Genomic DNA, 13,833 nt, shown 5'->3' on the forward strand with positions numbered 1-13,833 from the left:
AACAACCCCAACACTGCGCAAAGTAAGATAAAAATGTAAGACTTTTTCACCAAAAAATAGATTTAGAAAAAATATACAATTCACTTACAAGACACAACTACACTCACCAGCACCTACTCTGCAAAGACTCAGCAAATAGGCAACGATATCCCACTAGAAAGAAGAAAAAAAAACTTACATCTACAGAAGGACACATCAAAAACAAATGCAAAACATGTTTTACAATCACAACAAACAGCAACAACACATACTCGTATTACTACACACTTTGCAAAATAAACAATTACATTACAATTGAACAAAAAAAAGGTCTCTTACCAAACACATGCAACTACAGAAACAGCAGCACAACAGAACCACCAGTAACAGAACCGCACACTGCAACAATCTAAAGAGAAAAAAAAACAAAACACATTAGAAGAAACAAAAACAACACACATTACAACATGCTATGTCACAGGGTATGTCACAAATGGGGTGTCTGTCCCCAAGGGGGGAAGATTATAAATCATTATAAACGTGGGCCCCCTGGAGCAGAAAAGTCTAAAAAAATATTAGGGCCACTAGGAAGCGACCCTTCCCCAAGGGGTCGCTTCCTTTTCAAATAAAAAACAATCCCTGGTGTCTAGTGGGCTTTTCTGCTCCCCCTGGGTGCAGATCGGCCAAAAAAACGGCCGATCTGCCCCAGGGGGGGCAGAAAAGTCGGAAAAATATTTTATCCCCCTAAGGAAGCGACCCTTGCCCAAGGGGTCGCTTCCTTTATAAATAAAAAACAATCCCTGGTGTCTAGTGGGCTTTTCTGCCCCCCCCCCTGGGTGCAGATCGGCCAAACAAAACGGCCGATCTGCCCCAGGGGGGGCAGAAAAGTCTAAAACATTATTTGGCCCCCTAAGGAAGCGACCCTTGCCCAAGGGGTCGCTTCCTGCACACAAAAAAACAAACACAAGCAATCCCTGGTGTCTAGTGGGCTTTTCTGCCCCCCCTGGGTGCAGATCGGCCAAAAAAACGGCCGATCTGCCCCAGGGGGGGCAGAAAAGTCTGAAACATTATTTGGCCCCAAGAGGAAGCGACCCTTGCCCAAGGGGTCGCTTCCTCAACAAATAAATATGCCCCAAAACAATCCCTGGTGTCTAGTGGGCTTTTCTGCCCCCCCTGGGTGCAGATCGGCCAAAAAAAACGGCCCATCTGCCCCAGGAGGGGCAGAAAAGTCTGAAAATATATATGCCAGCCAGAGGAAGCGACCCTTGCCCAAGGGGTCGCTTCCTACACACAATTTGCCCACACAAAACAATCCCTGGTGTCTAGAGGGGCATTCCTGGTGCACGATCGCGACGCTGTGCGCGATCGTGCACCAGGAATGCCGTGCATTGGGACATCAGGGGTTTCCTCCCCCCGATGCCTCAAGGCACCGAAAAACGGCCCCCCCGCCCCACCGCAGCACCAAACACCGACCTTGTTCCTGGACGCGCTGGAAGCAAATAGCTTCCAGCGCGTCCAGCGCTTCCTGATGACGTCGGCGCGCGCTGACGTCACCAGGAAGCGTGGGGGGGCCAGGGGGTGGCAGCGGAAAGTCTTCCGCTGCCACCCCTGCAAAAAAAAAAGATCGCCGCACAGGGGGGGGAGCGCCAGCGCTCTCCCCCAGGGCTGTACTGATGACGGAGCGGTTCCGTCATCAGCACAGCCCAACCGATGCTGATGACGGAACCGCTCCGTCATCAGCATCGAAGGGGTTAATAGAATTGAAACTTTCCGTTACGTTAGCTAGGAAATTTTTCATTCATTTGAAAGCACAGTTCTCTCTCTAAAAAAATATAAAAGATAAAAAGCCATGTTCAGTTAATAATAAAAGAAAGTTTAAAAAAAACTGTTGTCACAGGTTTCTGAGCTTTGAAGGCTGCAGGGGTGATTTCACCCCTCCACACTGCTGCATGCCCACAAGTTTGCTAGTTGGGAAATGTAAGATTCATACCACCTGGCTCTCATTCAGAATTGGCAGCGGCAAGGGGCGAATGAATAACAAATATCCGATTTAATATAAGATTAGTCGCTTCAATTCGAATACGATAAAATTCAGGCAAACAAATGATAGCATTAATTCAGCTGCCGCAAACAGTAAAGGAAGACAACTATTGGCTAAGAGTAGCCGTTCTGAACGTATGTTCTGGGTGTTCGATTGGTTACTTTGATCACGTGGACATTTTGCAACTTCACTAGAAAATTGGGCATTGTAGTTCTTACTTGACTTCTGTGACTTCCATATAGAAAGTTAAGCATAATCTGATTCGCCAGACCCACTATAGAATATAAGTTAAATAGTTAAAAAATATCTCGGGATGTCCTTTTTTAACGTCATAAGCAGGTAAGTATAAGCAGGAGTAAGGCTTTCTAAAGGATGTCCCGCGCGTGAGCGACACCACCTGTAAGGCGCCTTATTAGGATCAGGCAAAAAGAAGAGCTGGTGCATTAACTGACGCGCAGCATCGGTGCGTCAAGGGGCATGCGCTCTTTTGCGAATTCAACGATGATGGGCGAAGCGGTACGCCAATCATAGATTATAACTGCTACCGCCCATTTACAAACACGCCCCCCGCGTTCCACTGTGTTTCCGGGCTTCCAGTCCTGGTCCACTTTTCCCCCAGTCCGTTGAGCGTGAACGCGCGCGGAAAGGAGGCCGGACGGATGCGAGCTCAATTTTGCGCGTGACCTCCACCCTGTGTCCCCCGCCCTGCGGTGACGTCGTCCGTGGAGCGAGCGGGCGCCATTTTGAAAGTTGTGGTGGAGGAGGTGCTGCTGCTGCTGGGTGGCCGAAGGTAGGACATCTAGGTGGGGCGTCCTAAGAGAGACGGCGAGGAAAGAGCTTTGGAGAGCGAGAGAAGAGATTGCCTGCTATCCTTTTCAGGCACCTTTAAAGGGACGCATTCTGACAGAGGGACAGCCCGGAAAGGAGTCACCCGGAGGAGACACTCCTAAGGAAGCAGGGACGGGAGTGCCCGCTGCATCCTCGCACCCCTGCGCCCCCGGTCCGTGCTCATCCTAGGCCCGAGGATCAGCTGCAGAAAGAGGAGGAGGCCGGGCACCGTCACCCTCAGCCCCGCCCCTGGTGCGGGGTCACCGTGCAGCAGCAGCATGGCAGGTATGGAGGTTCTGCGGACCGCTGAGTGCAGTAGGGCCTTGCATATATATGTTTTGACAGTCGGCGAGGTACCATTGACAGGGTCTGTGTCCAGGGTATTGATGAGGACTTTTGTATAGCAAGAGCATGGATGTGAATTTACTATGCTTGAAATAGTTTGGCTTGTGCAAACACATATGAAATGATTTGTGTCTGCATACAGGGCGTCAGTTGTGCATAGAGGATGGAGCCCCTCAGGGCCTGGGCATCCAAAGACGTGCTCTGGACAATCGGTGAAGAATAGAAGAGAGATGTGCCTGTGTACTTTTAAACTGATTTTGCAACCTGTGATGAATGAGCCTATGCACAGAGGCTGACTTGCCGCGATACAATGGTGCTAGTTTTCTTTACGTACTGCCCTTGTCTGTGAGCGGTATGTCCAAATACTTTTTCGTAGTTTCGATTTTCTGCGAGTGAGATTGTATGTGTTTATTTGTTTACGACATTTACTTATATGGTATCATGTAAACTCTATCTGTTAGAAAGTCTAATGCCGTCCCTAAATTGCGATTTACGCTCAGAATCGACCTGTGAACGGCTTACTGGAAGGCAATTCACACGATGTCTGCTGCCCCTTTCCCTATTGATGAAGTTAACTCAATGAACCTTGCGGACCTTCCTTTCTTCTTGGCAATCGCGAGGCTGACTTATGATATCGCCGACCGGATGGACAACCTCCCCTGGGTACTCCGAAATCTGATGTCCCTTTCCCTGCTTAATTTCCCTTTCCAAATCTGCAAAGTATCCCGCGAAGAATCGTGCTCCCGCTTTGTAAAACTTCTATATAAATATAGACACTCTGAGGTCATTTAATCTTGTGCATGAGACTTCTACACCATCAGACTGTAGGTATTGTCACAACTGAAGTTAATATTTGGGAAGATCTAGTACCATCGAAGCACCTCGTAGTGTTAAAAAAATCAAGTCTAATTATAAATTGGATCATACTCTCCTCCATGTTGTTCAATAGATCCAATGCGCTTCTTACAATAATAATCTGTCCCCCTTGTTCTTCAGTAGCTGCTCTGCTTTCTTAGAAAACGGATATTAGAAACCTGTGAGACACTAAATGAGCAATGTGTATATAACGCTATGGTGTACACTTAAGTTGATTACCCAGTTGGGAGCAATTTAATGTATGTACTCAGGAGAAGAAGGCCCACATAGACTGATGCATCTTAGCAGTAAATGTTATTACCCATTGCATTCAAAAGCTGACTTAGTCTGCTAAGGTTCTTCATTCAAGATTGCTGTTGTGTGTCTTGATTGCATATTGAAAGCATGGTTCCACTTTGACTGCATTCTGACTTAGGGATTCCGAGTTTTCCACCTGCTTTCGACAATGAATACTGTGTTCCACGACACTGCCGCATTGAGAGCCAATGTCGGATAGTCACTCAAACCTATGCCATTGAGTACATATAAGAAGTATCATACAATGTAAAATATGGGCAGTATTTCCAAATGAGGTCGCACACTGCTCGTCCCATCAGCGTGTGACCCCGGAGCATGATGGTCGATGTAGTAGGTATCAGCGGGTGCGCTTCTACCAGAGTCTTGAATCTTGAGGGTGTTCACTGATGTGCTTGCCATCCCTGGACACGTGTTTCGCGTTCATTAACGCTCGTCAGCAGGGATTAGGCGTGTGCACGGGGTTGCTGCATGGGCTGCCGAAAATATTCGTAGGTTCAGATACCTCTTATGGCGCGCAGGTGCGGAATCTCGAGGTCGTCACCTCCACCGGCTGGACCTATGAATATTTTCGGCAGCCCATGCAGCAACCCCGTGCACACGCCTAATCCCTGCTGACGAGCGGTAATAACAGCGAAACACAGGGATGGCAAGCACACCAAGTGAATACCCTCAAGACTCAAGACTCGGGTAGAAGCGCACCCGTTGATACCTACTACATCGACCATCATCCTCCGGGGGTCACACGCTGATGGGACGAGCAGTGTGCGACCTCATTCGGAATTACTATTTATACAGGCTCCCTTGAGCCGGTGGGGGTGACTACCTCGAGATTACGCACCTGCGCGCCACTAAAAGGTATCTGGACCTATGAATATTTTCGGCAGCCATGCAGCAACCCCGTGCACACGCCTAATCCCTGCTGACGAGCGGTAATAACCGCGAAACACAGGGATGGCAAGCACACCAAGTGAATACCCTCAAGACTCGGGTAGAAGCGCACCCGCTGATACCTACTACATCGACCATCATGCTCCGGGGTCACACGCTGATGGGACGAGCAGTGTGCGACCTCATTCGGAATTAAAATATGGGCAGTAGCAGGTTATGCACAGCGGGCATTCCCAGGCAAAATGAACAGCCTGCTTGAAAAATCACAATGTCAGGCGTGGAAATGCATATTTAAGTTACCAAAGGATACAGCAACAGTCGGATTCGCCTGGTGCAGCACAACTATGTATGCTTGGGAATGCAGGTAAAATACTACTGCCAAGGTCTGTAAACGTCCATTGGAAGCGTAAAGAATATGCTTAAACCCATCTATAATGGGACAACTAACCCATCGAAAATATATATGTAAAACATGGTGTGAACACTTGTCCTGGCGACACAAAGCTGGGGCAAGGAAGGGCTAAGTTATGTGGCAATCAAAAATGCACTTATTAAACTATACAGCCAGAGGCGGCCTTTACAGATTGATTACATCATGCAAAGAGTATAGAATACAGCAGTATCTGAATCAAGCACTGGGGGAAGAAGTGTTTAAAGAATATTCAATGGGTCAGGCTTGTACCCCTTCCGATAAAATAACGAAATCTCTGTTGGAAATCCCTGGCTCCTATGACTGGGTGCAGAATCTGCAAGTACAGGCAGGAGTCCCAACTGCATTTGGTATGTTGTTGTCCTGGTCTGCTACTGCCACATCAGAAGTTTCTAAATCCGATGTGTCTCTAAAGGGGTTCGGACATGCACAGAAGCAGTATCGGCTTTGTTCTCTTTAAACTCGAGGCGGTTAGAAAACCATTCAGTTTGTATAGATTCCACCATCTTCTTTCCATCTTCTTTCCATCGTGCCGCACGAGGGCCTAAAGACAGGCATTAGGAACTCACTTTAAATCAAAGCTGCTAAAAAGATACCTTTTATAAGATAAACAAATCTACTTAATTTTAGTGTGCGATCGTTATAGCATTTTAATTATGCTTTTATCGATGTAAGTAATATCGTAAATGGTTTTAAGTAATTTTTGCAATAAAAACTTTAATTCTATGCCATTAGTTTGCAGTTGCACCCTTCAATTAGCCTCCAGTCCTGTCCTTGTTTAATTAAGGGTTTTATGTAAATATACTACGCCAAATGACCTTTACATCAGATCCAATAAATCCTTTAGTAAAGAAAAGCAATTTTCAAAACAGTAATTTAAAAATGAAACGTCAATTTCATTGACAATGATTGTAATCCACTGGGCTGAATAAAGTGTAGTAAAAACTGTGCTTTTCCTCAAATAAGTTACATTAAAATCAGAAAAGATGAGTATTTAATAGTCTTTTGGAAACAACGGCAGGCTAACTTAAGGTATCCACTGGATGAGAGTAAAGTGGTCATTTTTAGGTCTCGCCTGGCGTTAACAGTGCGCATGCGTTTCCCTCGCCATGCGAGAGCTTCTTAGAATTGATACGGTTCCCGAAGTGTGCTTTCAGCTCTGCCCGGTATTTTGGTTGGTTTGAGTCATAACGCATGCTAAAGTGAGTGTAATGATTGTAAGTGAGGCTTTTTATCCCCTCCTCGTTACCACCTTGTCCACTTTTGGCCCCACCCACAGGGACTGGATCGTTCACTGGCGGAGTTACACAGTCATCTTGAAAAGCCTGGAAGCACTCTTTCTTTTTCATTGTCATCGCGGTCAGCTTCAATTGCACAAGCGCAGTACGCTTCGGCCACGCTTGTTTGTTTATTTATTTACTAAATTGCACAAGCGCTGTCCGCTTTGGCTGCGCTTGTTTGTATATTTATTTAATTAGTTGCACAAGAGCGGTCCGCTTCGGCCACACTTGTTTATTTGGTTTTTTAATTAGTTGCACAAGTGCGGTCCGCCACGCTTGTTTGTGCCTGCAAGAGTTCTGCCTACAACCAAAAATTATTTGCCAATACTGCTACTAATTTCAATACTCTGTCCTGTCTGGTATAAGAATGTGTTATCACTATACCATGAAGCTTATACATTGCTTTTTATTATGCAGAATTATTTCAATTTTTTAGAAAACAAACATTTTATCTGTTTTTACATATGTACACAAAATATCATAAACCACCCACATTTATCTATACAAAATACTAAACATTTCGACACACACATCAGGCATTCTGGTCAAACAAACTACATTCATACATATGCTACTACATTACAACACATACAGTAAGTATAGTGATAACACATTCTTATACCAGACAGGACAGAGTATTGAAATTATTAGCAGTATTGGCAAATTGTTTTTGGTTGTAGTTGTAGTTGAGCTCAGCCTTGCTGCTTATGAGCCAGACCCTTTCTTGTTATTTAGTGCAAGAGTTCTGCAGCATGCTGCTGTAATAAACAGATATACTCTTTAAATACGTTGCTGTGTCTGGACAGCGCATGCACAGAGACTTCACACTGTAGGAGTTTCACCCCTCTTCACCTCCTAAACCCTGATTTTTTTTTTTTTTTTTGCTGCACTGCCCTAGCCATTGGAGAGTTCGACCCGCGGAGGTATTCATTCATTCATTTATTTATTTACGAAATTGCACAAGCGCGGTCCGCTTCGGCCTCGCTTGTTTATTTATTTTAATTTGTTGCACAAGCATGGTTCCCCGTGCATGTTTGTGCCTACAAGAGTTCTGCCGCATGCTGCTGTAATAAAGAGATACATCGCTGTGTCTGGACAGCGCATGCACAGAGACTTCACACTGTATGAGTTTTACCACTCTTCACTTCCTAAACCCTGAATTTATTACTGCACTGCCCTAGCCATTGGAGAGTTCCGACCCACTGAGGTATTTTGGACATCCAATGAGCAGAGCACTCCTAGTGGGTAACCTTAGCTCCTATGTTTAACAACTGCAGTGCTGCGACTCCTCTTGAGTGGTACATAACGCTACTCAGAAGCCATAAACAACAAGCATTAAAAATTCAATAGGTCTCGCCTTTGATTAAGTTAAAGCCATTTGCTTTGCTAATTTTTATTTATTTTTTATTTAGAGTTTTATATAGCGCTGGCTAGACCCGAATGTATCATAGCGCTTAACATGAGAATCAACAATGTAACAGAAAAAGATCAACAATTACACTATACATCAAAAGATAGGCAATACAATTAGGAGAGGAGAGGAAAGTAGTGGAGGGGGCAGGGGAGGTGAGAAAGGGAGGATAAGGGTAGAGACAACAAGGAGAGATGAAAGGAAGTCTGTCTAAAGACCGACTGGGTATGTGACGACCAAGGAGGGAATCCACGGCCCATCTCCCCTATAGCTAAACCAGGTAGCGCCATCGGGCATCAGACAAAATAGTTCAGTCTCCATACATTGACAGAGGAGAGACGGAGAGACATAAATAGAGGGAGGATGCGGGAAGAGACGACAGGAGAGACGAGAGGAAGTCTGTCTAAAGACCGACTGGGTAGGTGACGACCAAGGAGTGAATCCCGACCTGTCTCCCCTATAGCTAAACCAGGTAGCTCCATCAGGCATCAGACAAAATACCTAGATCTCAATTGACAAGGGAAAGTTCACAGATAAACAGGGTGGGGACTAAGGGCCAGGACAGGTGAGGTCAAAGGTCAGTAGTAGGAAAGTGGAGAAGAATAGAGCGGGGGTAGGGGGAGGAGGGAGAAAAGGTCAGGAGAGACGCAGGAGGGTTTGTTGCGGCCGTCATTTTAGGTAGGTACAGGCAGTATTTCAGGAGTGATCGCTGTGTGGGGTGACTACATCGCAGCTTTGTTGTCTCATGTGTCCCTGTAGGCTCTGAAAACTCAGTGCATACCACTGTTGGTATAATTCCAGATCCCATGTCATGCCATGCACCCTCTCTGTCGCTGGTTCACAACCAATTGGCTAGAATTCAGGATGAAAAAAAGTGAACTTCGTCTGCCATCCAGAATTTCGGTGGTGGCCCCGCCATTACCATTGACTTCAGATGCGCTTCATCCAGTGGGCGTGGTCAGCTGGGGGAGCCCCCGAAACCCCTCCAATCACCTCCACCGGAATCGATGATGAGAATCAATGATGAGAGATAGCAGGATGGATCGATCAGGGCGGAGCCAGCAAATGTGGGTGGGCAGCTTCGTAGTCACGACTCCTTTCGAAATCAGTCCCAGGGGACGGCCATCATGAGGTCAGGCATCGGGGGTTACGGAGCGAGGCTCGTAAATTAGGCTTGATTCACTGCCAGCTGTAAATGGCATGGAGTTGGGTACTCCGAGTCAGGGGTAGGCGTCCTTGGATCAGGGCTACAGTGTCGCAATAAGGCGCCATGGATCTTCCTTCCGAGATCAGTCCATCATAAGGTCAGGCATCGGGGGTTCCTCAGTGAGACTCGCAAATTTAGCACAATTCAAAGGCAGCGGTAAATGGCCAAGAGTTAGGGTCTGAGGAATCCGAGGTCGTGGCCTCCTTAGATCCGGGCTTTGTGTATAAATGGAGCGCTATAGATATTTGGGGCTGGGAGCGGCCATCTTGAAGACAGGCACTACGGAGCTCTTCCTCGGCTCTCACCTTGTATAGCAAAGCGAATGGCTTTAACTTAATAAAAGGCAAGACCTATTGCATTTTTAATGCTTGTTTTTTTTGTAGTGGGTAGCAGTGTGTGGCGTGTTGTTGACCTGCTTGTAAGTTGTTAACAAGATCATACTGGAAAGCGAGGACCGGACGATCTGCAGTTTTTAGATCACTGATGGAGGGTGAGGGCTTCTAGTAGCCCATGAAGATTCCTCGTTCTGGATTTACCCTTTAATCCAGGGGATTCCAGTAGTTCTGTTGTTGAGGAAATAACAAGAGTGATTAGAGGAATTTTGAGTTTTAGGGAATGACGTCTAGTTTTCTGAGATACTGTGTTGACTTCCTCATGTTTTTCTCCTGTTTTCCACGTAGAGAATTTCTGTTTAAAGCAGGGGGAAACCGGTCGTTGGAATATCAATTGGCTTGGTTTCCACAGAATACATAATTTCAGTTTGAACGATGAGGGCTGAGGCTTTTTATCTTTGTACAAGGGGTCAAAGTTATGTCTGAGCAAGACAAAACGTAACTAGTTTTTGTGAACTAAGCATTAACAAGCTGGTTGCCGTCCAGGTACGGTTTGACAATCCGGATCAAAGTGTAAATGTCTTGTGTTGACATTTATTTTAACCCCTTCCATGCTCATGACGAGCTCAGCTTGTCATGCAGTACACTGCTTGTGTGCTCATGACGAGCTGAGCTTGTCATGAACAATGGGATTCAAAGAAGTTCAGCACCAAGCATGAATTGCTGTAGCATTGATAGTGTCAATGTAACATTTAGAGTCTGCCTGTTAATGAGTAGACCCATGAACAGGGTTTTAAGGTTATCTGGAAGGAACACTCTTGGTCTCTCTATGGAATATAGTAAAAAACGACGGAGTGTCCCTCTCAAGAGAGAGAAGTGGAAAAAGAATCAGTTGATTCTTTAGAAAGCCCTCACTCACCAACCTAGTTGGTGACATGCTTCATCATTGGGCCCCACCAGGAAGGCCTAAAACCAACCCGTTGTGCTTCGATGCCAAAATTACTGCGGAGCTGGTTAATTTGTGTGTGTATGTGACAAGTGATGTGAGGTGAAAGTGACCAGGTTTTGTCCCCAAAAATTCTTTATTCACAGGCCAACCCAGCACAGTTAAAAAGAGAAGCGGGCGGTTGGAAAGCTGGATCGATGTGTCAGCTAAGCCACGCTAAGTGCGGTCAACATGTGTCTGCCTTTCCAGATGCTAGTCGCTAGGCATTCATCAGGACCAGTGTGTAGACCCCGGCAGTATGAGCACGCTAAGGCTCACCTTGACCTGGTGGTCATAGTGTGAAAAAAGGAAGAACAGGAAAAATATTAAGAATTGGCTTTGTAGTTTGGTTTGCCCTGTTCCCATCATGCACTGGGACAGAAACAGACTAATTTGCATACAGCCAGGTTCTGAAACTGGGATGATGCAGTGAGCTAAAAAACGGTGTTGGATCTAGCCCTGATCTCTTGACTGGGTGAGAGTTTTCTGCTTAATTCAGAGACTCTGTCCATCACCACCCCTTGTTGTTAATTATTTTGTCCACCCTAAGCGTGGAAGGGTATGCTCAGACATGAGTCCCTTGCTCACTGCACCATCAGGATTCAAGCAAGCCGGGCAGAAGAGGCTGAAATGCCAGAAACCGGTCCCCGGTAGCTTGTTTCCTTTCCAGTGTAAGAATTGGCTTTGTAGTTTGGTTTGCCCTGTTCCCATCATGCACTGGGACAGGAACAGACTAATTTGCATACAGCCAGGTTCTGAAACTGGGATGATGCAGTGAGCTAAAAAACGGTGTTGGATCTAGCCCTGATCTCTTGACTGGGTGAGAGTTTTCTGCTTAATTCAGAGACTCTGTCCATCACCACCCCTTGTTGTTAATTGTAGCATTGATAGTGTCAATGTAACATTTAGAGTCTGCCTGTTAATGAGTAGACCCATGAACAGGGTTTTAAGGTTATCTGGAAGGAACACTCTTGGTCTCTCTATGGAATATAGTAAAAAACGACGGAGTGTCCCTCTCAAGAGAGAGAAGTGGAAAAAGAATCAGTTGATTCTTTAGAAAGCCCTCACTCACCAACCTAGTTGGTGACATGCTTCATCATTGGGCCCCACCAGGAAGGCCTAAAACCAACCCGTTGTGCTTCGATGCCAAAATTACTGCGGAGCTGGTTAATTTGTGTGTGTATGTGACAAGTGATGTGAGGTGAAAGTGACCAGGTTTTGTCCCCAAAAATTCTTTATTCACAGGCCAACCCAGCACAGTTTAAAAGAGAAGCGGGCGGTTGGAAAGCTGGATCGATGTGTCAGCTAAGCCACGCTAAGTGCGGTCAACATGTGTCTGCCTTTCCAAATGCTAGTCGCTAGGCATTCATCAGGACCAGTGTGTAGACCCCGGCAGTATGAGCACGCTAAGGCTCACCTTGACCTGGTGGTCATAGTGTGAAAAAAGGAAGAACAGGAAAAATATTAAGAACCTGTTGTGAGCAGGGTACTGGCAAAGTTTCGGCACCCAACAGCTATGTGAGGTGCGAACGCTAAACGCACCATGGGTCTCTTGGGGGGTGGTGGCTAGTAGGCACACCGCCAGCAAAGCCAGGCACGCACTTGGAACCTGGATCAACCTTGATTACCGGACCCAGTGTTAATGAGTAGAGACACCTTTTTCTCTAATAGAGTAAGGATGCCTCATGAAAGTATAAGTGCAAATTTTGATAGCTTGGGAACACCATTAAATAGGTGTTTCCCGGAGTTTTCCTTTACAATCTTAATAATTTAATACTGTTTTGTTAGAAAGATTTCCAGCCGTCGCAGCACTTGTCGTTGCAAACCCCATCAATGGTCCTGGTTAACATTTAGCCAGTGGAAGTAAATTATGTCTAATGCCTGTGAGTTTGAGAAGACCTAAGAAGCAGGAAACTGCTTAATCCAGGATGCATTTTCCATCCGGTCTCGTTTTTGAAGTGGCTTTTTCATTGCTGCTGTCCTATTAATGATCTAGAACGCATTCCTAGTAGATATAGACAATGAGTGGTTAGAATGTTTTTTTTTTTTTTTTAAAGCTGTGGCCCATTTGAAAATCACCCATCGTTGCTTAACATGTTACTGTTTGCATGGTTTGAGTACTCTGTCCTGTTCTTAGTCCCAAATGTCAGTTATGGCGTTTTGTGAAAGCTTATCAATCTACTTTGAAAAAGACTAGGCATGCTTGCCTTATGTTATGTTTGTCTGCTACAATCTTAATAAAAGTAGTCCAGTTAAAGGTAGAATGCATGAATTTATCTCCCAAGCAGGTCACAAGTAGATGAGCATATAAGCAAAACCAGACCGGCGTTAGCCTCACTAGAGATGCAACCTGAGGTCTCTGGGGAAAATGAGAACTGGGGTTGCATCTGGCTGTACATGCCCACTCACTATAAAAATGCTTCATTTATCTAAGCCACCTGTTTGTTATTACTCTGATCGTATTTTAGTCCGTCGTTTTAATATATATATATATTAATATATATATATATATATATATATATATATATATATATATATATATATATATATATATATATATATATATATGGCTGGGTCCGAGGTTTGGGAAACAAGTGCGGAGAGTGCAGCGTTTAAGCAGGGAATCCACCAGGCAAGCCCTTCTCAGCCCGTTATATCTTGCTGTGTTGGGGGCGGGGCCGGCAGGGAGAGGAGCCCAGCTGGAAACGGGCGCGCGGAGACTCCTGGACACTGGAGTCCTCCGCTCTACCCTCGCAGCCCTGCCGGTGTTGCAGAAATTGCCCCTGGGTTAAGCTGAAGCCGCAAACCACGAAGCGGGACCCGCGGAGCGGGTCCGGCGAGGCGTGGTGTCTCAAGGAAGGCTGGGTCCGAGGTTTGGGAAACAAGTGCGGAGAGTGCAGCGTTTAAGCAGGGAATCTGTGATTTGACACAAAA

At 45.8% G+C, this 13,833-nt stretch overlaps 1 protein-coding gene across 1 annotated transcript in view; it reads left to right on the forward strand.

Moving 5' to 3' along the window:
• The first annotated feature begins 2,596 nt into the window (after positions 1-2,596).
• PPP2R2A (protein phosphatase 2 regulatory subunit Balpha) overlaps positions 2,597-13,833 on the forward strand; it is a 511,441-nt gene continuing 500,204 nt past the window's right edge. The window contains exon 1 of the mRNA XM_078666610.1: positions 2,597-3,133. Coding sequence (XP_078522736.1) covers positions 3,127-3,133 — 7 coding nt within the window. The 5' untranslated portion in view covers positions 2,597-3,126. The remainder of the gene's footprint in view (positions 3,134-13,833) is intronic.

The sequence above is a fragment of the Lissotriton helveticus genome, chromosome 11 (assembly GCF_964261635.1).
Source record: "Lissotriton helveticus chromosome 11, aLisHel1.1, whole genome shotgun sequence".
Lineage (NCBI taxonomy): Eukaryota > Metazoa > Chordata > Amphibia > Caudata > Salamandridae > Lissotriton > Lissotriton helveticus.